The sequence below is a fragment of the Pinus tabuliformis genome, chromosome 1_1, assembly GCF_031772625.1.
Source record: "Pinus tabuliformis cultivar Carrire ecotype Pingquan chromosome 1_1, CPIR1, whole genome shotgun sequence".
NCBI classification, from domain to species: domain Eukaryota; kingdom Viridiplantae; phylum Streptophyta; class Pinopsida; order Pinales; family Pinaceae; genus Pinus; species Pinus tabuliformis.
Window position 1 is genome coordinate 783,498,712 of NC_142297.1, and position 22,039 is coordinate 783,520,750.

The 22,039-nt window shown below is 40.5% G+C and overlaps 1 protein-coding gene across 1 annotated transcript in view; it reads right to left on the bottom strand.

The window, feature by feature from the left end:
• Window positions 1-342: 342 nt before the first annotated feature.
• Window positions 343-22,039, bottom strand: part of LOC149216329 (phosphatidylinositol 3-kinase, root isoform-like) — a 328,543-nt gene continuing 306,846 nt past the window's right edge. Inside the window, exon 14 of the mRNA XM_089389911.1 lies at window positions 343-717. Within this exon, the coding sequence (XP_089246037.1) occupies window positions 343-717 (375 nt within the window). The remainder of the gene's footprint in view (window positions 718-22,039) is intronic.

Below are 22,039 nucleotides of genomic sequence, written 5' to 3' on the forward strand. Positions count from 1 at the left end.
ATCAATGCTAAGATTAGATTTGGCTTTATCCATGTCTTTTAGAACCTTTTAACCCAGTTTTATATTAATACCCATCAATATTTTATTTTTCATAAGTTTAGACTTAGGAACTCTATTAAAAATATTAATCATTTTAATATCTCCTTAACCGAGTAGAATCTGCCCAAACCATTTCTGGGTCTTGGAGATCTCATGTGCTTTAGCCTCTCTACCAATTTTCATGGCTAGAGCATATTCGATGCTACCCCAAATCAACATCTTTGCCCAATAAGAAGATCGCACAAGGTTAAAAGGAAGGCTGTTTTCATAAATGCATTGACTTATAGCTACAATTGTCGTCTCTCAAGCATCATTATTAAAACTCCTTTCAAACAGTGCCAAATTAGACCACTTTGAACCAACAATTCCATGAGAATGAAGTGGAGGCTTTGATGAAGATGCTTCCAACCTTGTTGGGTGTTTTAAAGAGGAAGGATTTGCCTCATTTGCTTTAGCATCTGCCTCATCTTGTTCTTTCTGATATTTTGCAAGTTTTTCCATGCTTAAACCATTTCCATCTGTCCCATTCTCTTTAGGTGGGCCATTGCATATTCGAATCCCGTTGCCTTTAAACTCAAGTAAATGTGCTTGAACTCGGGTATATGATCCCTTATACTCCTTTTTACACTCAATACGAACCCATGCCAATGATCCCCCTCTTGGATCTTCCCAACAATACTTACATATTTCCAAAGTGGTGACTTTGGATCAACTTTAGAGACAAATTCGATTTCATGTTGCACTTCCTATGCCTCACAAATGGCTGAACTTGAAGTTGCGATGATGATGATGTAAATGAAACTGCAAAATAGAATTGATGGGTCACAATGCAATCTAGACAGGTTTTCGAATTTCCTTCAAAATTGTAAGAGATGCTCTAAAGGGGTAAAGAAACATGGAAAGGCAAGCATGATGGCAAAACAATCTGATCATTGGAAAGAATTTAAATGATTCCAAACTCAAATTCTGCAGATCAAGACAAGGGTAGTTTGTTAAAAAGAACAAGGAAACTATAATCTGCTTACTTTTTATTAACCTCTAAAATGTTGTACATTAGTTGGAATGCTCCATTTATCAAGTAGAATCCAACAAAAATCCTACCTTTAAACAAAAGAGATGGAAAAGCAGGTACTCAGTTTCAAATAGTGGCAATGATTCAATCTATCCGGTGACTAATTTCTTAACCGCAAGTCATATATCATACTCCCTGTCACTTGAACAATTTCTTCTTATTGTGATGTATCAAATCTGCCCTTTAGGTGATTAGTTTCTTGACTGTTTGGTAGAATTCATTTTGCGTGTCTAGTACTCTTTTGCTCTCTGTTGCTTGGACAGTCCCTTATTGTGTACCAAGTGTGATCTCTGTTATCACATTGTGGCAAATATTCCTATCTTCCAATCGTTTAGCATTTCCATTTTTGTTTTGCTTTCTTTTAACAGCCTCATCTTATATCAATGAGACATGAGTGCCCTTCTCTTGTTTGTGTGAGTTTAGCTGTCTTCCAACATTCATATAGTCTCTAGAGTCGTTTAGATAAGATGTTGAGGGTGGGGTTGGCCGAGATGTTTAGGCCCTAGGGTGGGAGTCATTGAGATGTTGACTCTCAGGTTGATTCTTAGCTCTAAAGCCTCTCATCAAAGAAAATATTTGCAGAATATTATGTGAATCTGTGTACCCGGAGGGTTACTTCTTTTGTGTTGATAATATTTGAAAATGTATTTCAGTGTTGGATGGCATTGGAAAAGGTCTTGACCGTCGTTTTGATACATCTGAAATTGCCAAGTTGTAAGTCATTAGCATTTTCTATACTGGTATAGTAAATAAATAAGCAGTCAAAAGTTTTTCAAAGTTCAGAATTTGTTCATATTTCCAGTAAGTTAGGCATAGTATTTTCATTATTATATTCTAGTTTGTTTCAAGCTATGCAATGGAATTGCTATGATTTTGTGAGGTTGGTATTGAAGTCCTTATAGGAGTAAGCTACAAATATGTTGATCATGTAAGGAGTAAATTTTTGAGGGGTGGCTGAACAGTGAACATGTTTTGGTGGATTTGAACATCGGTGGGTGAATGTCATGGTTGGGAGGGCAAGTAAACAAGTTCCACTGAGTAAACAAGTAAATACTAACCCTGTCAAGATTGTGAGTCGTCGCTTGACTGTCCAGCGGGTAGCGACTGCGGGTTCCAAATTCCGCTGTCCAGTCTCTATGCTCATTGCTCGACTGTCCAACGAACTCCAAGCCTCAGCCCTCCAGGTTCCAAGAAACTTACGCTCCAGGCTCACGTTTTATGCGACGGCTCCAATGGAAAATGAGAATGGTAAAGTCACAGGTTAGGTTTTTCAACTTTTAAGTTTTGTCACGTTGAAACTTGAAAAAGTTAAATGCTTTCCTCTGGCGATTTGCTCGTTCACGGCACCAAAACTACCTACTGTTTCCGGCTTGAAGGAATTCAGCAAGCGATTCGTTTCCAGAAAATCGTGATCCGTATCACGATTTCCATATCCGTATCACAATTTCCGTGATACAGATCTGGATTTTCCAAAACGTTTTAAAAAATTTGAAAAACACCAAGGGTTCAGCTCCCAAAAAAAAACGAGTTTCCAAAAACCTGAAACAGGACTGATATGGATCCTTTCCTTTTCCATGGCGGACCATACAAGTTTCCGAATCTGAAACATTGATCAGCGTTTCAGAGCGTTAGGGTCGGCGTTTCTGGCAACTTAGGTTTATTGGTTCATGCAATGACACACTCATCATTTTGCATACATTTCCTTATTGCATCAGCTTTACACTGATTATGTTGATGACTTTCATCAGTTCCTAACGTTGACTAAGAAATGCCCTATCTCACAAGGTGTTTTGCAGAATTGTAGTGTTGTCCTCGATATATATTTTCATCATTTTGAGAGAACAATCCATATGTACACACATTTGCATGATGATTTAGCCCTTCAAGGTGTTGGATGTTGGTAATGAGTTGATGTTAGGCTCTTGTAGAAAAACGCCCTAAGATTTGTGGGCTTGTTTAGCATCGATGTGATGTCTTGGCATGATTTACATGTCCTAACAGATCACTCCTCATATGTGCCACTTTCTATACAGTTCTATTGTGAAAATTCCTACTTCTCAAGGAAACCCTACTGCAGCAAATCTGAATCTACTTCACCTACTTGATTTTAATATACATTATCAAGTTATTCTCTGAATACTGAAGCAAATTACTTTTGCAACCTACACTACCTTAAATTCGATTACATGAAACAGAAAACTAAGCAAAGAACAAGATACATAGGACACAGATATTTTTGGACAAAATAGTCACCAGAAAAACCTAATGCGGGAAAACCAGTGCAACAGCTTTGAGGGTTTTCTATTATTAAGCAATAATTCTGAATACAAATGTTACATGCCCGCCCAACAATCCAGCGACAAAGAAAATACAATGGGGGGAAATCTGAGTGAGTTTTACCTCACTTCACCCGACATATTCTAGCTGATCCGGCAACAAGACTAGCTAATCCCAGCAACTTTTGCGTTGGTCGTGTGTAGGCCCTGCGTCAACCTTTCAGGCTCTGCGTCAGCCCTACACTGGCTCTTTTGCCCACTATGTCAGCTTTCCTGGTTGTTTCGGCAGTTCCGGCTTTCGGTGTGGAGGGTAGCTTTTGCTTCTACGTTGGCACTTCTGCTCTGCTTCAGGCCTATGTGGGCCTAGCGTCAGTCCTCATGGCTATTGTGCTGCCTCCACAAGCTTCTCTTCCCCTCTCTGTTAGTACTCCCGAACTATCCCCGCCCCTCTGCTGCAGCTGATCACTCAATTTGAATTTCTTAGCTTCCTAGTCCCAGAAATCGAATTCCAGATCAATTGTTCTCTTTGTGTATGCTTCTAAATTAAACCCAAGCCTCCTTCTTATACTTTTCTTGTTCTAACTTCAACGGTCAAGGTTAAGTCTCTAATCAATGGCTAAGATTAAAACATGACTTGATCCACCTTCTAGATCATTCTCACCCATATTTTGATTAAAATTTAATACGCATTAATATTTTAATTTTCCTAAGTTTAGACTTAGGAACCCCATTAAAAATATTAATTATTTTAATAAAATACAATCCAGGTGGAATTTCACCAAATGGTTCATGGGTTCTTTAGAACTCGTGCGCCTTAGCCTCTCCACCAATTTTCAAGGCTAGAGCACATTCGATGCTACCAAAAACTAACACTCCCTTCTAGCGAGAAAAGTGCTCTAACAACAATGTCCAACTACATGCTACTCTGCTTCTGAAGCACCTCCTTCCTGCATTGTTGGTGCCACCAACAGTGTTGTTGCTTCTACTGTACTACTACCCATGACATTGCCATTGCCATTGCTGCATCTGTACTACAACTCCCTCTCAAATGTTGCATCTGCTATGCTGCTAGCACTGCCACTGCTAACACTGCATTCGTACTACAACTGAGTTGCTGAGAGAAGCAATTGAAAAACATCCAAAAATACTAAACTTATTTGTTTTCAGCATAATACCATGGATGTGGGAATCTAACTGCTACTAGTCTCTGACCCCCTGAATCTTCTGTGTTGTTGCTGACTCCTGCATTGTTGTCAACCTTTGTTGCGTTCATCAGTCTCTGGTCTCAGGCTACTGCAACTGCTACTAGTCTCGGACCCCCTAAATCTGTTGCGCTGTTGTTGATGCTTGCACTGCTGTCAACATTGCTCTACGTTGATCAGTCTCTGGTCTTAGGCTACTGCACTGTCTTTCCAAACAATCCACTGCATCATCTGACACTAAGTCCATCTTGCTACTGCTGAATCTCAGGCTCCTGTAGCAAGGAATTGATCCAAGAGGTGGACTCCTCAAGGATACTACCCACATGTATTCCTCCCAACTACAGCTCAATATCACCCCATTTCCCTCCTGGAGATGCGTGGGCACTCATGGCAAACTCATCTTTGTCTATCTTTGCTGAAGCAGCCTTAGGATCATGTTTCTCATCCTTATCCTTTTGCTTCAAAGGACACTGGGATGCAAAGTGGCTCATCTCGCCACATCTGAAACATTTCACCTTCGAAATGTTCTTCTTCCACTTATGCTTATGTTGTCCCTTTGATGCTAGAGTTGCGTTCTCCTCCTCCTCCTTCGTCTTCGTGCCACTCCTACTATTGCCATTGAGGTTGACCTTTACTAGGTCCCTCCTTAATTCCTCCTGTTGAAGAGTTTCCCACATCTCCTCCCATGAAGGTAGTCTTTCCCTACCCAATATACTTTGGACGAAGACTTGCCATTCATCTGAGACTCCATTCAGGGCTGTCCTTACCGTCGCGGTAGACTAAGGAGTAGACCCCACTACAGCAAGTTGGTCTCTATTGTCCCGAAGACGTTGAAGATAGGAGTTATCTCCTCCTTTCTGCATCAATATCTGCTGCATTTTTTGTTCTAAGTAAAGCTTCCGTTGTTCGGAAGAGCCTTTATACAGAGAAGACAAAGCTTCCCAAATATCTCGGGTTTGTATCCTTGCCCTGCAAGTGTGAGACTACATGATCTCGAACTCCATCGAGAATAAGCCTCTTCGCCTTCCCTTGTTTAGCCTTGTACTTCTTCCTTTGATCATTGTCAAGGAGAACAACCACAAAACTCTTGATGTAGGCTTTGAGATCGTACTCCTCCATAACAGTTAAGATTTTGGTCTTCCATATGACATAGTTGGAAGCTCCGTCCAACTCGTCCTGATCTCTGAGCCCATGTGATGCCATCTCACCTAACTATCAAACTGACTCTTCTAGTCACTGCTCAACTACCCAGCAAATGAAAAATTCAAACTTTTTGGTAAAAAGTTCTCTGAGGAGAAAAATCCCCTTCTATGTGTCTCCGCTCTTTTCTGACAGATTTCTGCCCCGACAGAAACTGCACCCTTCAAGCACTGCGCTGAGGCTCTGTGTCACTACCTCAGCATCTGCAAACTCACGAACTGGAATTCATACCTCTCTGTCAACTCTATCAGAGAGAGATTTCCTCAGAATCTCTGCTTTCTCGACAAGGATCGCACAATCCCTTCAAGGGGATTCGAATTTCTGCCAAATGCAGCTATTGGCCTCTCTACTCAGCGTTGGATTTGCTCTTACCTCCTCCTCAGTCTTTGACTGATGTTGATACCCTCCTCTTCCTTTACCCTGCAACTCTCCCTTTGAAATCAAATTATTACACCTTGAGAATCGATTTCCCTAGGGTTACTGAGTGTTTGCCCAGTGTGTCTCCAAATGACTCTCAAGTCTTCCTTTATACTTTTCCTGTTGAGATATCAACGACCATGATCTAATCTCTAATCAGGGGCTAAGATTAAATTAGACTTGATCCTCGTCCCTTAGGAGCTTCTCACCCATATTTTCATTAATACCCATTAATATTTTAATTTTCCGAAGTTTAGACTTAGGAACCCCATTAAAAATATTAATTATTTTAATAAAATACAATCCGGGTGGAATTTCACCAAAAAATTTCTGGGTCTTGTAGATCTCATCTGTTCTAGCCCCTCCACAAAAATTCGGAGTTAGAGAACATCCGATGCTACCAAAAATCAATACTCCCTCTTAGCGAGGAATGTGCTCTAGCAATACTTCCCAGCAGAAATATCACACTAATCCACAACATCGATCCTCTACGTTGTTGATGCTCAGCATGTTGCCCTTCATCCATTGTGCTGCTACAACATGTACTATTGCCCATGACACTACCACTGTCACTCTACATTTGTACTGTAGCTCCCTCTCAATATGTTGCATCATGTTGGCCATAGCACTACCACTGCTAACTACTACACTGCAACTCCCTGCACTATCCACTTCTACTATTGAAACAAATTCTCCTGTCGGAGTGTACCATAATTGTACTGCCCCTCGCTGGACATAGTCTCTAATAAAGTGACACCTGATGTCAATGTGCTTCGACTGATCATGAAAAATTGGATTCTCAGAGAGCTTGATGCAACTCTGATTATTATCACACAAAATATTGGTCGCTTCCATCCTTCTCCTGAATAGATTCAAAAGCAACTTCCTAAGCCATATCACTTCACATGATGTTGTGCTAGTTGCCATATATTCATCTTTAGTTGAGCTCAGAGCTACAAATTTTTGTTTCCTACTACACCAGGAGGTCATTCCTGATCCAATGTTGAAACAGTACCTAGCAGTACTTTTCCAATCTACTGAACTTCCAGCCCATTCTATGTTAGTGAACCCACTCAGCCTAATGCCATTGCCTTAGGTGTACATTAGTCCATGCTCGACTATTCCTTGTATATATCTAAAAACATGCTTCGTTGTCGCCCAGTGCACCCTCTTTAGTTCCACCATGAACTGACTAAGGGTGTTGACAATGTAACAAATGTCTGGCCTGGTATTGACCTGATATATCAGGGACCCTAAGAGTTGCCTGTACAAAGTGGGATCAACTTCTTTATCTTCAGACGCATCAATCTTCTACCAGTTGGTAATCACTGGAGAAGCCATAGGTCTACAATCCTACATTCTGAACCTTTTCAAAAAAATTGTAGCATATCTCCCTTGTCCAAGGAAAATTCCACCCTTCTGCTGCCAAACTTCCAACCCCAGAAAATAATGCATTTGTCCCAAATCCTTCATGTCAAATTCTATAGCTAGGTTTTCCTTGCAATCTTTGATGAGCCTAGATGAACCTATTAGAAAAAGGTCATCCACATATAACACCAAAATTAGAGGCTCATTCTCTACAATCAGATAGTAGAGGTTGGGATCTGCGTCACTCTTGACGAATCCCATCTTCTGCAAGTAACCATCAATTCGACCGTACCATGCTCTAGGTGCTTATTTAAGCCCATACAAGGCTTTCTTCAACCTGCATACATGAGTTTTCTTCTCATGTGTCTCAAAACCCTCTAGTTGTTCAATGTATACTTCTTTTATCACCCCGTTCAAGAATGCAGCCTTGATGTCCATCTGATGAATCTCCAACCTCATTTTTGTTGCAAGGGATATCACCGATCTAATAGACGTATACCTGGCTACTGGGGCGAAGCTTTCTTCGTAGTCTATCCCTTCCTTCTGAGCATACCCCTTAGCCACGAACTTGGCTTTGTATTTTTCCACACTGCCATTTGCAGCATATTTGACCTTGTAGATCCATCTTGAACCTACAACACCACTTCCCGCACATCATTGACCATTATGGAACTGTATTTCTCCACCATAGCATCTACCCATACTTGATGTTGAACAACCTCCTGAAAACTAGAGGGTTTTGCAACCTGAGCCACCAAGGCTTGGTATCTATCTGGTTGTCTATCTCCCTTTTCTCATTCCTAGGAGCTCCAATGAAATCCTCTGCATCCAGTAGTATCTGTCGAAGGTCCTAGCTCGTTCTTCCACTTGTAGTGTGTAGATGTTAAAATTGGCAACTAGGGCCAAACTCCATGTGGGTCATCTTATTTATGGCAGCTGATATTTTTCTTGGACTCCTCTCATCGAGAAGTGTAGGATTGATCTAAAGATCATTCGATTCCGATAAGTATTCGTGGAGTTATGAATTTGTTTGTGTTATAAGACAATTCGTCAAGGTCGGCCAGCAACCAAATAACCCACACATGTTCTCAACGTTTTAGTATAAAAGGAAGTGACTTGATAGTCATTACTTCACTCTTGATTTCTCTCCACTCGCTTTAGGTTTTAGTGGAAGAGAAATCTAGGAGAGGAAGCACTAAACGGAGAAGGTAAGGAGCCCTAGCATGAGACCTTGACGCAGTCGAAAGGAGAAACCTCTACGCTGCCCTAATGGAGATCAAATCACAGCTATGGTAGGAACCTATACGCTAACCTAAAGGAACCCTTACCTCTAAACGCAACTATGGAGGAGACCTTAACAACATGGAGATATGACATGGTGAAGGAGGCCTACACACTGCCTCACATGCAGGACTTTCCTGCCCTGTACGCTGGTCCATCCTGCCCTAGCCACAGGTCCATGATGCCCTAGCCATAGGCCACTTTAAGTGACCGAATTGTTGGATGGAGGGCCAAGGATCTAGGACCGAGAGGGCAGGCTGCTAGGCCGAGTAGAGGAGGAGCTAAACACTAGAAATTAAGTGACTGTTTGGGCACGTTGAGGAGACTGAAAGCTACAACAAGCTAGGCTGCGGGCCATAGCAAGTTGTTGACGTTATTCTAGGGTTGCATTGAGGTGGACAGACCCTCAAGAGGACAACGTGGCATGGAGGAGCCTCTCCTAGGTTGGTCGCAGCACTAGAGGGCTAGTCTTGCTAACTAACAGTGGGACAACAGTGCTAGTAGTGTGACAGTGTGGTGCAGCAATGCCACAAGGCACGACAATGCCACATAGGAGCAATGGACACATGGGACAGCATGGTAAATGGGACAACAAAGCTATGATGCTTGGTGGAGCATGGTAAATGGGACAGCAAGGCTATGATGCTTGGTGGAGCATGGTACATGGGACAGCAAGCAATCATGGTGCAGCAATGAGATGTGACATCATTGTGATAAGGTGCAGCATGATGTGGAATGCTGCTGCATAATGATGGGCATCGTAACGAAGTGAAGTGTAGCATGTTGTGCACAACACTTGCCAAGAACAGTACAGTGATGTTAAATGCTATAATGAGATAGCATGACGGGCACGGTGAGGTACAGGATGAGGCAGTGCCGCAGTATTGGTGAGTGCAGCAAGATGATAAGGTACAACAAGATGTTGCAGTACAGGAAAGTGCAGCATAAGTTGCAGCAGTATGATAATAAGGTCCAGCATAGTGATGATGGATGCAACATGGTGCAGCACAGTGAGGTGCATCATGATGACAAGGTGCAGTGCTATGATGGGTGATGGAGTCACCTGGGAGAATAAGTTGAAGCAGCGTGTCTTCAACTAAGTTCAGCTACTTCATGTATCATCTACTTAGAGATGATCTATGCTCTTGTTTAGATAAGTCAAAGTGTTGACTTTTGTTGTATATGTACTATCTCTCTCTCTCTCGTTGCTGAACTATTGAAGAACATATAAGAAGAATTGATCAAGGTTTCCCCACATTGGGGTTTGTCCCTGGCTAGCACCACATCTTGTGTCCTCTTGTCTTATGCAATTTACTATTATGCTGATGTGATTGCTAATCTGGAAAAGGTATTGAGCTAACTGTGAAAATTGAAATAAATTGCTCTAAGCATAGAACATACATAAAATTAACAGTAGATCTATTTTCTCTTCCTCCTGAGACTCCACCCGCTGTGATACCTTTGGATTCTTGTCTTTTGGAGAAATATTGGTGCTAGTTTCTGCTGGTCGAAGTGGCTAGGCCAATGGATCATCCTTTGACTGCTCTTCCTTAAAGCTCTGTCCTCCATGAACTTTACATCCCGTCGTACTGCGATCTTCCTATTTCTCGGAAGATAGATTCTATACGCCTTAGCATTTTCGCTATCTCCCAAAGATATCATTTTTCTGCAGTTTGATCCAACTTCTTCCTCTTTTCTTCGGTTATATGGAAGTATCCCAAACTCCCAAATAATCTGAAATGACTTACCTCAGGCTTCTTGCCGGTGAAGACACTCTCCGGAGTAATCTTACCTAATGCCCTGTGAGAAGTCCTGTTTTGGACATATACTATTATGTTCCATGCTTCTGCCCATAGAAATTTGGGCATATCCTAATCATACAACATTGCCCTTGTTGCTTCAACAATAGTCCTGTTCTTCCTCTCTGCTACTCCATTCTGCTCCAGATTATATGGAGTTGTCTATTCTCTTTTGATGCCTTCCCTTGCGTAGAAATTAATGAAGTCCTTATCAATGTATTCTCCACCATTGTCTGAGTGCAACACTTTTATCCTCTTCCCTGTCAGATTCTCAACCAGAGCTTTAAACTCTTTGAATCGATCAAAAACCTCATCCTTGGTTTTTAGAAAGTAGATCCAAGTCTTCCTGGAATGGTCATTAATGAAGGTGATGAAATATTCGGCGCCACTAAGAGCTTTTGTGGACATGGGTCCGCAAATATTTGAGTGTATCAATCCTAGAACACTCTTTGACCTACTGTTACTTCTGGAATAAGCCGCTTTGGCATACTTGCCTAGTACGAAACCTATGCATACATTGTCTCATTTGGTACTTAATTCTAGAACTCTTGTGACGTTTCTTCTGAGAATTCTTAGAGCCCCATGGTGTAAGTGCCCCATCCTCCTGTGCCATAGTTCATTCAAATCCTTTTCCTCACTGCTACCTATCACTGCCATTGGAGATTCTAGCTGTAACTTATATAGTCTGTTGCTTCTGACTCCAATTTGGGCCTTCTTCTTCCAACTCGGATGTTTGACATATACTTTCTTCCCAATGAAGAAAACATCATAGACCTTATTTTGTAACTGAGATATAGAGAGTAAGTTCATCCCCAATCCAGGCACATGCAGCACATTGGTAGCTCGAAGTCGATCCCCTGCTTCCGTTTGAATAACTACAGTATCTCTTCCTATCAGGGTACACTTTGACTTATTTCCCATGGTGATTTGGAAGTTCATTTGTTCTTCTTGATAGCTTAAGAAACATTCGTGTATTCATGTCATGTGCGCAAAAGCTCCACTATCAATATACCAAACCTCAAAGGAAGCAGAACTTGTTGAGCAAGCGACTTCTTCTTCCAATCTGGAAGCTAACATAGAATAGTTGTGATCCATTATATTCTTCGTGCTTTCCTCTTTCCTAGGAGAACTGTGTGAGTCCCTTACTACTCCAGCATCATGTTCACGACTCATTGCAGATTCTCTAATCCTATTGCTCGATCTCTGCTCTGATACCATGTGAGAATTTCTAACACGAAATTCCACTGCAATAACTGATTTATTTCTCCTACTTATTTTCCACAATAAGTTATTTACAAGACCCTTCAGTAAACATCAAAATAAATTCTACTACAGTTGTGACATAATAGCATGGAGAAAATAATAGTGAAATACAAGCACAAGAGTCAATCACATCAACACAGTGATTTTTGGACAATAGTCCCCAGAAAAACCCAAAGCAAGAAAGTCGGTGCAGCAAATGAGGGTTTGTTTATTATTCTTCAGCAACAATCTCTTTACAAGGAATGATTTTACAGAACATAGAAGAACCTCTGAGAAAACACCTGAGATAATTTTTTTCTCCTCCCTTTGGAGAAATTCTGACACCCCAGAGACCCTCCAGCCTTCGATGCATCACCTCTGCATCATTTTTGCATGAGGACCACATCCCTTGCTGCACTACCTCTCTGAACTTTTCCTCTGCACTATCCCTCTGATGCTCTGCGTCACCTCCTCCTCAGTCTCTAACTGATGCTGATGCCCTCCTCTTCCTTCACCCTGCAACTCTCCCTCTGAAATCAAATTTTTACTCCTTGAGAATCAATTTCCCTCGAGTTATTGAGTATTTGCTCAGTGTGTCTCCAAATGGCTCTCAAGTCTTCCTTTATACTTTTCCTGTTGAGATATGAATGGTCGTGTTCTAATCTCTAATCAGCGGCTACGATTAAATTAGACTTGATCCTCATCTCTTAGAAGCTTCTCACCCATATTTTAATTTTCCTAAGTTTAGACTTAGGAACCCCATTAAAAATATTAATTATTTTAATCAAATACAATCCAAGTGGAATTTCACAAAACAATTTATGGGTCTTGGAGGCCTCATGTGTTCTAGCCCCTCCACAAAATTTCGGAGTTAGAACACATCTGATGCTACCAAAAATCAACACCTGTTTAAAAATCAATGCTCCGATACCATGTGAAAATTCCTACTCCTCAAGGAACCCCTACTGCAACAAATCTGAATCTACTTCACCTACTTGATTTTAATATACATTATCAAGTTATTCTCCAAATACTAAAGCAAATTACTTATGCAACCTACACTACTTTAAAATCGGTTACATGATACATAAGACACATTTATTTTTGGACAAAATAGTCCCTGGAAAAACCCAATGAGGGAAAACCAGTGCAGCAGCTCTAAGGGTTTTCTATTATTAACAATAGTTTTGAATACAAATGTTGGAGGTGCTCTCGGCAACCCAATGACAGAGAAAATACAATGGCAGAAAATCTTAGTGAGTTTTACCTCACTTCACCCGGTAGATTCCAGTTGATCTGGAGAATTCTGTGTTGGCCCTATGTAGGCCCTGTGTCAGCCTTTCAAGCTCTGCGTCAGCCCTGTGCTGACTCTTCTGGCCACTGTGTCAGCTTTCCTGGCTGTTCCGGCAATTCCCCTGCAGTTTCGGCTTTCCTCATGGAGGGCAGTTTTTGCTTCTACATTGGCTCTTCTGGCTCTGTGTGGGCCCAAATTGGCCCAGCATCAGTCCTTTTGGCTACTACGCTGCCTCCACAAGCTTCTCTCTACCCCTCTGTCAGTACTCTCAAACTATCCATAACCCTCTATTGCAACTAATCACTCAATTCGAATTTCTCAGCTTCCTAGCCCCAGAAATCGAATTCCAAATCAATTTGTTCTCTCCATGTGTGTTTCTAAATGAACCCCAAGCCTCCTTATACTTTTCTCGTTGAGACTTCAACAACCGAGATTAAGTCTCTAATCAATGACTAAGATTAAAACATGACTTGATCCGCCTTCTTGATCATTCACACCCATATTTTGATTAAAACCCATTAGTATTTTAATTTCCCTAAGTTTAGACTTAGGAACCCCATTAAAAATATTAATTATTTTAATAAAATACAACCCGGGTGGAATTTCACCAAACAATTTATGGGTTCTTTAGAGCTCATGTGCCTTAGCCTCTCCACCAATTTTCAAGGCTAGATCACATTTGATTCTACCAAAAATTAACATCTATCCCTCTCAATGACTATGTTTGGCAACATGTTGCATGGTTTACGCTTTGTTGTGTGAACACTCTAGTGCACTTGGACACTTATTGCACCTAAAATAGTTTTGGGTGTGTTGGACTACATACCTCATGGATTTCCCTCTTGATGTCCTCTTCTTTCCACATATGTTGAGTTTTGGTCATCATTATACACAATTCCACCCCTCTTGAGTAGTCCTAAAGCCCAAATGCAACAACGATGAAGCTAAAAGGGAGCCTACTATCATCTCGCCAACCCTCTTCTACACTTTTGGCCAGCTCTCTATCGACTCAAGGGGGACTACCCTAGAGTAGGACTATTGGGATTTCAAGGCAATGATTTCCAAGCTGATTTGAAGAGTAAAGTCCACAAAACAGTTTAAAAGAGTTAAATGATTAGGAGTGATACAAGGATCGAAAAGTTTTTCTTTTTCATTGGGCACACAAGGTCTAATAAGGCTCCTCATTCAGAAGTTACAAGTGAAAATAAAATGATAACTAGAGCTTTCCAATAAAACCCTAATAAGTCACCCTAGTTCAACAAGTTTCAAGAAGGTCAAGGCAAGATTCTCCGCTTGAATACTTGAAAAGGGGTTGATCACGGAAGGAGAGAATGCACCACCACCACTAGAGAAGAACACTAAATTTACAACCAATGAGGATATAATAGCACAAGGAAATGAAAAGACCACTTACTCATCAAATCACATACAAACACATTTTTCTATTAAACGCCCATTCATTGAGAAGCATCCACAAAATAACACCTTCATCTGAGTGCTCTATTAGTTTTTGTAGCATCAAATAGGTGTTGTAATCTCAACTTATGTCATAAATGCTAAGAACACGAGACCTCCAAAACCCAAAAAATGTTTAGCAAGACAAGCTTGCAAAATGCCTTAATTAAATTAATTAGCCATCATTTAAATTTTTCGTAAGTCTAACTTAGGAAAAGTGTTTAATTAATAGGAATTAATTAAGGAAATGTGAGAATTCTCTAGAAACTCTTAGAGATTGAGTTTGGGATGATCTTAGCCATTGATGGAGATCCAATCATGGTCATTGGTTCACCAACGAAAGATTATAAGAGCAACTCTATGGGTAGAGGGGAAGACACAATTAAGCACATCATGAGAGTGAATTCCTTGGTAGATAGCACTATCCACCTACAGTAGCAGAGCAAGAAAGAAGAGCTTGACCCAGAAGAAACCAAAAGTGAGAGGGAGAAGCATCAAAGATTCCAATGGAGTTTTCAAGTGCTGGAAGAGTCAGCTGAGAGAGGTCGAGTAATCCACCAGGAGACTGCGTAGCGGCTTGCACGGAGATTCAAGGATGCAGTTCGATTGAGCTCAGGAGAAGGTCAATTCAGTTGCATGAGGCCGGGATAATTTTTTAGAGGGTTGAAGGATCACTTTGAGAATAGTAGCAAATAGTTAGAGGCAGAATTGAGGCAATTCCGAGTACCTGCAGTGGAGGACTGTGCAGCATTTGCACAGAGGCCTGCACAGGGGTTCTTGGATAGCCAATTCGAATGGCTAGATTGTTGCCAGATTTCTTGTGGTGAAGGGGAAAATTCCCTTAAATATTTTGCCAATGATTTCTTAGGAGATAATCGCCAGTTTCGCATCCAGTTGATTGTATTCATATTTTGTTGTTGAATAATTATAATAAAACCCTCATACGCTGCACTAGTTTTTCCAGATTGCATTTTTCCGAGGGTTGAAGGATCACTTTGAGAATAGTAGCAAACAGCCAGAGGCAGAATTGAGGCAATTCCAAGTAGTTGCAGTGGAGGATTGTGCAACATTTGCGCAGAGGCCTACAGGGGTTCTTGGATAGCCAATTCGAATGGCCAGATTGTTGCCAGATTTCTTGTGGTGAAGGGAAAAATTCCCTCAGATATTTTTCCAATGATTTCTTAGGAGACGATCGCCAGTTTCACATCCAGTTGATTGTACTCATATTTTGTTGTTGAATAATTATAATAAAACCCTCATATGTTGCACCAGTTTTTCCAGATTGGGTTTTTCCGAGAACATTTGTCCAAAAACAACAATCTCAATTTAATTGTGTGTGTGCATCTATTTTCTCTATTCTAGATTATTTTCCGCAACATTTCTATTGCGAAGAAATTGCAATGTGATTTATTCGTTATTTTGTCGTAATAAAATAAATTGCATAATTAATCAATTAGAAGAATAAATTCCGATTGTCGCATTTCAAGGATTTTTCACATGGTATCAAAGCGTATTTTTAGACAAATCAATGGCTCAATGACGACGAGGAAATTTTGTAGCTTCAAAAGGGAGTCTTTAAATTTCTAGATTTGCGCAGAGGCCCACTAGGGAGTGCAAATTGTAGAGGCAGGGGTTTAATTTTCAATTTGCAATCAGCAGAAAAGTCGATCAACCTTAGTTGCATAGATTTGCAGGTGTGGATTTGCCAGATAGAGGGTTCTAGTGAACAAATAAGTCAGTTCATTGAGAAGATTTGGGCGTAGTTGATATGCAACAGTTTTTGCAGCAACAGATCAACACTGGGTGGAAACAAAAAGCACACACTAAAGGAAACTTCCAATTTTCTCAGAGGGTTTCCAGATCAAGGTTCAGGAGCAAATCTATAATTTCTAGTTGCAGAAAGTCATGTGAGTTTACCAAAGTAGCTAGTTTGATTTGTCGAGATTGCAATCTGTGTGCTCGTTCCCAGAGAAGGACATTTGAAAGGCTAAGCGAGTAGTCTCAGTGAGAAGCTAAAGGCGATACATTGGATGGAGAAGGATTTCCGTAGGCAAGTAGAAGCAGATTTGCGCATTCCTCAAGGAGCGCGAGTAGCAGCTGTAGAGCCACAAGAAGAGAGAGAGCTTCTAGGTTTATTTTCCTAGATTTGACTTTTGCAAAAATAGCCTCAATGAGACTTTGAGATCAGGATAGGCTTAATGGAGCCTTTAAAAATTGTATCTGGAAAGCCATAATCACTTTCCTACTAAATGAGCATTGTGTGAAATAGACTGGCAACAACTAAAGAATTACAATAAGGAGATGGCCAAGGCAAAGAGGATGATCCTCGATGGAGTTCGAGATCATATAGTCTCACATCTAGTTGGCAAGAATACTGCCAAAGAAATGTGGGATGTTGTCGCAATGCTTTTCTAGAATCCTTCCAAGAACTGAAAGATGTTCTTGAAAGAGAAGTTGAGGACCACCAGGATGCAAAAAGGTGGAGTTACTCCTTATCTCACTAGAATTTAGAATGTTCAAGATGAGCTTGCAGTAGTTGGAGAGACACCTCACGAGAGTGAGCTAGTTCATACAACTCTCAACGGTTTCACCAAGGAGTGGGCAACGTTCGTCCAAGGTATCACTGGACGAGTTACACTACCGGTTTGGGATTGGTTGTGGGTCGATTTCACTCAGGAAGAGATGAGGCTTGCTCTTGTCGAGAGTAACATCAGCAGCAGCAGTAGCAGAGGACTGAAGTGTGTGAAAGGTAAGGATAATGTATCCCTTGCATCTAAAGTGAAGGCAAAGAAAGGTCCCAGTCAGGAACAAAGCTCAAAGGGAGAAGAAAAGGAGAAGAAAGACATGTCAAAGATCAAATGATTCAGATGTGGTGAGTTTGGTCACTATAGTATCCAATGTCCCAAAAGGAAGAAGGACAAGAAGGGGAAGCAAGAGCAGGCAACTGCTTTGACAGAGATCGATAATTTGTCCATCGGGTTGGAGAATGAATTTTCTTTGTATGCAACTATACCTCCAAGAGAGAGGTGGGGAGACATTGAACTCTAGTTCCTAGGGTTGCAGAGATTTTCAGCAGGGTCAAAGGAGGATAGCTTTGGACAAGTGCTTCTTCATGGATCATTACCCTTGCTACAAGGGCCCACAGTATTCAATAGCAGATGGATCAATGTCAGATATTTCAGATGTATGTTCAAATGAGGACTCATATCTTCAAAGGGATTTGAAGGAAGAACATGCTGCATCAGAAATATACTTGGGCAGAAAGTTAATAGAAAATGCATGATATATCTCAGTGAGAAAGTTGAAAAGGAAAGTCAAATCATTAAGACTCTCCTAAATGGTTGTTTGACATATGACAAACATTATTTTCCTTGGTCTAGCAACAGAACACATCATCTTTTGTTGACACTACCATTGGTCATTATTCAATATAACTTCCTGAAAGAATGTGAAGCTAGGAAGTGTGAAGGAAGTAATGATTAACCTCAGAGGGAGTTAGCAGCAGAAATTGACATGAAGAATCCTACAACTTGACCTGAGATTATCTATCGATTGTTTTGACAACTCTCATAATTAGGAATGATATCAATAATGTTAGGGATATGGTATGGCTTCCCGTAAGAATATATATAGAAGAAGTATAAACACTATGGAGGAAGAAAAAGACAATCTTATGATAAAAAAGAGACAAGATTACAAATCAATGGCAACAACCTTTAGCAAGAAATTGAGGAACTCTGATATTGTACTAGAAAATGATTGGTTGATAGTATTGAATCTTGACGCTGATAGAGATACTATTGATGACTAGGAGCAGATATTTCTTGGAAAAGCATGAAGCAGAATTCTATACAAATAAAGATGTAAAGTTGTGAAGAAAGTTTGGTTCCTTGAGGCATTTGATGAACTATTTGATGTAGGAAAATTGATAGAGAACTAGGAAGGTCAAAGTGCTTTATGATTTATAGCATGATGCAGGACGAAGTCGTGAAGTTGTAGTACATCTCCATTTATAAAGCAGATAGCTAACGTATTGATAATGTTCCTTTTTATGAAAAGGAATGGGACAAGCTTAGGCTTGTGGATGTCTCCTCCCGGGTTGAGAGGGAGTGAGGGTGGACACTATATTCTCCTTATGTCATGTACTATGGCTAGGGTTAACAATCGTAAGCCCAGTAAAGCCACGAAGGAGAATGGTGGATTGACTAAGCATTTGGGATTGATATTCTTTGAGGATTTGTATCCAAGATAAGAATAGTCCCGAGGATTGATATTCTTTGAGGATATGTATCCAAGATAAGAACAATCCTATGAGGGCATACTTGGTGAACATTCGGATAAGATATGTGCCTAGAGAGGTGGTGGTGTCCAAATTTATGCCTCCCATCATTGTGCTTGTTGAATTTTCTAAGTCTATCTGTTGGAAAATTAATTTTTATTCTACTGGTTTATTTCTTCTACTTGTCTAAATTCGAAACAAGTTATTTAATACATTTAAATACCGAAATAAACACAATAGAGTCACAAAATCTACAGATCAACAACTTAAAGAAAACAAGCACACAAGCGACACTGTTATTTTTGGACAAATGTCCTCGGAAAAACCCAATGCGGGAAAATCGGTGCAGCTATTCTAAGGGTTATATTATTATGCAGTCTTTCTGAGTACAACAAGGTGCCTAACCGGCTCACCCGACAGAGAAAAATATACGGCAGCAATACCTCTATATTTGGAAACAAGTATTCAGAAAACCTGTCCCACGAAACCCTCTCCGGCACAACTGAAGCTCAACATTGGCCATTCTAGCCTCTGCGTCAGCCTCCTGCTGACTTGCGTCAGCCCCAAGACCCTCTGTGTCAACTCTCTGAGGCATTGCGCAGACTCTGGGACCCTTTGCATCACTCCAACAGCCTCTGCGTGGATGACGCAGTCCCTCTACTTCTGCGCTCTCTATTGGGCTCTACATAGCCTGGACTGGCTGTTGCTCTCGCTCTCTCTGCTTTTGTGTTGGTCTCCCAGTATTGTCTCTGCCTCTCTGCCTTGTACTCGCTTCCCCTCACTGCCCTCGCTGTTGATCACTGATTCAACTTTGCTTAGCAACCCTGCCCTAGCAAAATGAATGACTCATCACTCTGGTGTATTCTCCAACTGACCCTCAAGCCTCTTATACTTTTTTCATTGGTCCATCAACAACGGAGATGAAATCTTTGATCAACAACTAAGATTAGATTTGGCTTGATCCATGACTTTTGGACCCTTCTAACCTAGTTTTATATTAATACTCATTAATATTTTATTTTTCCTAAGTTTAGACTTAGGAACTCCATTAAAAATATTAATTATTTTAATATCTCCCAAACTGGGTACAATCTATCCAAACCATTTCTCGGTCTTGGAGATCTCATGTGCTTTAGCCTGTCCACCAATTTTCATGCCTGGAGCACATCTGATGCTAACCCAAATCAACACTCCCTCTTAGCGAGGATTGTACTCTAGTAATAATCCTCATTGAGCATTACCCTGATCATCTGGCACCAGTCCCTGTGTTGATGCTAGGCCTCCCCACCCAACATCCTCTGCGCTGTTTCCCATGGCTCTTCCACTGCCACTACTGCATCCCCTCTCATCATGCTACATCGTGCTACTGCATACTGCTACTACATTACAACTCAGTTATTGAGAAATAAGTAACTGAACCACCCAACTACTGACATCCCTGTCAGGCAAGAAACACTCTCGATGTTGAAGCTCCCTCTGCCACTAAAAAGTGCTCCCTCTACCAGTGTTACCTGGCAACAGGAGCAAAAGCGGGGAGCGGGAGCGAAAACGGGTGCGAGAGCGATATTTTCAGAAGCTGTCGGTTTGGGAGTGAATCCCAGAGTGTCTTATATATATATATATATATATATATATATATATATATATATATATATATATATAGATATATATTATATTTTGATACATATATGTCAACAAAAACATGTAGAATGATGAATTAGATATAAAAAACATAAAAAGACATGGATTGAACCATATATATATATATATATATATATATATATATATTTTGATACATATATGTCAACAAAAACATGTAGAATGATGAATTAGATATAAAAACATAAAAAGACATGGATTGAACCATATAACAACAATCATCTAGAAGTTATAATCTTGATCAACCGCGTCCACAAGTTAGTAACATCGTAACATACAACATATTGAGTGTCATGATTCATCAATCTTAAAGTTTCAAGCTTTCAAAATTCAATATATAATGTTTATCATCATTGATCACCAAAGTTGTACTTGTAAGCTAAGTGTAACCATTACAACAAATAATATCTAACATGAAATGAAATGAAATGAAACAACTTTCAACTTTCATGAAGCATCATATTCATAATTCATTACTAATGAGTTATAATTGCCAACTTTAAACTTAAATTATCATATATTGTTTAAAAAAATATCATAATAAATATGAAAGAGTCAATCGTTATAAAAACTACTAGAAACTAGAAAAGACAAGTAAATCTATTATCTATTGCTTATGCTTGGGCCTCTTGCCACCACGAGAAATGTCTAATTTTTTAGTCTTGTTGGAAAATCATGATTTTTGTCATTAATATGACCCTCTAAGCATTAAGATCCAGAGGTATCTTTGTCATTACCTTTGTATTTGTATAGGGATCTTTGTCATTAATATCACCCTCTAAGCATTAACATAAGATAAAAAAAGCATAGCATGTCAAGTCAAGATTTTGTTTGAGTGATGCGTACATTTTTAGGAGGGTCATGATAGAGGAGTTCGACAACCAATGTCACTAACATCAAGGTACATAGAGGGATTGGTGCTCTTGATTAAATACAAGTTCCATACCCTAATATATGACAAAATTCAATGGAAACATTGCAATCCCCCAATCCTGAAAAACTGGTAATCCTCACTGAGCATTACCCTAAGGTATAATCCAAGAGGTTGGGTACCTCAAGGATCCTGCCCCTCATCGCTTGTAGTCTTCCTGACTAGAGCTAGATGTCTCCTCACTACTTCTCAAGTGGCACATGAGCACTCATGGCACAATCATCATCCTCCTCGACCTCCTTCTCTGCCTTCGTCGGTGCTGCCTTGGACTCGGAAGCCTCTCCCTTGTTCTTCTTCCTTGGACACTGGTTCGCATAATGACCTAGTTCCCCACAGTGGAAGCACTTGACCTTGGAGAGGTCCTTCTTCTTCCTCTTCCCCTGCTTTCCCACAAATGCTAGAGTCACATCCTCTTCCTCTTCCTTCTTGATCCTGACTCCTTTCCCGCTACTCCCCGTCTTACTCAACTGCTTGATTTCCTCTTGTCAAAGAGTCATCTTCCCAATCTGGAAGATCCGCCCTGCC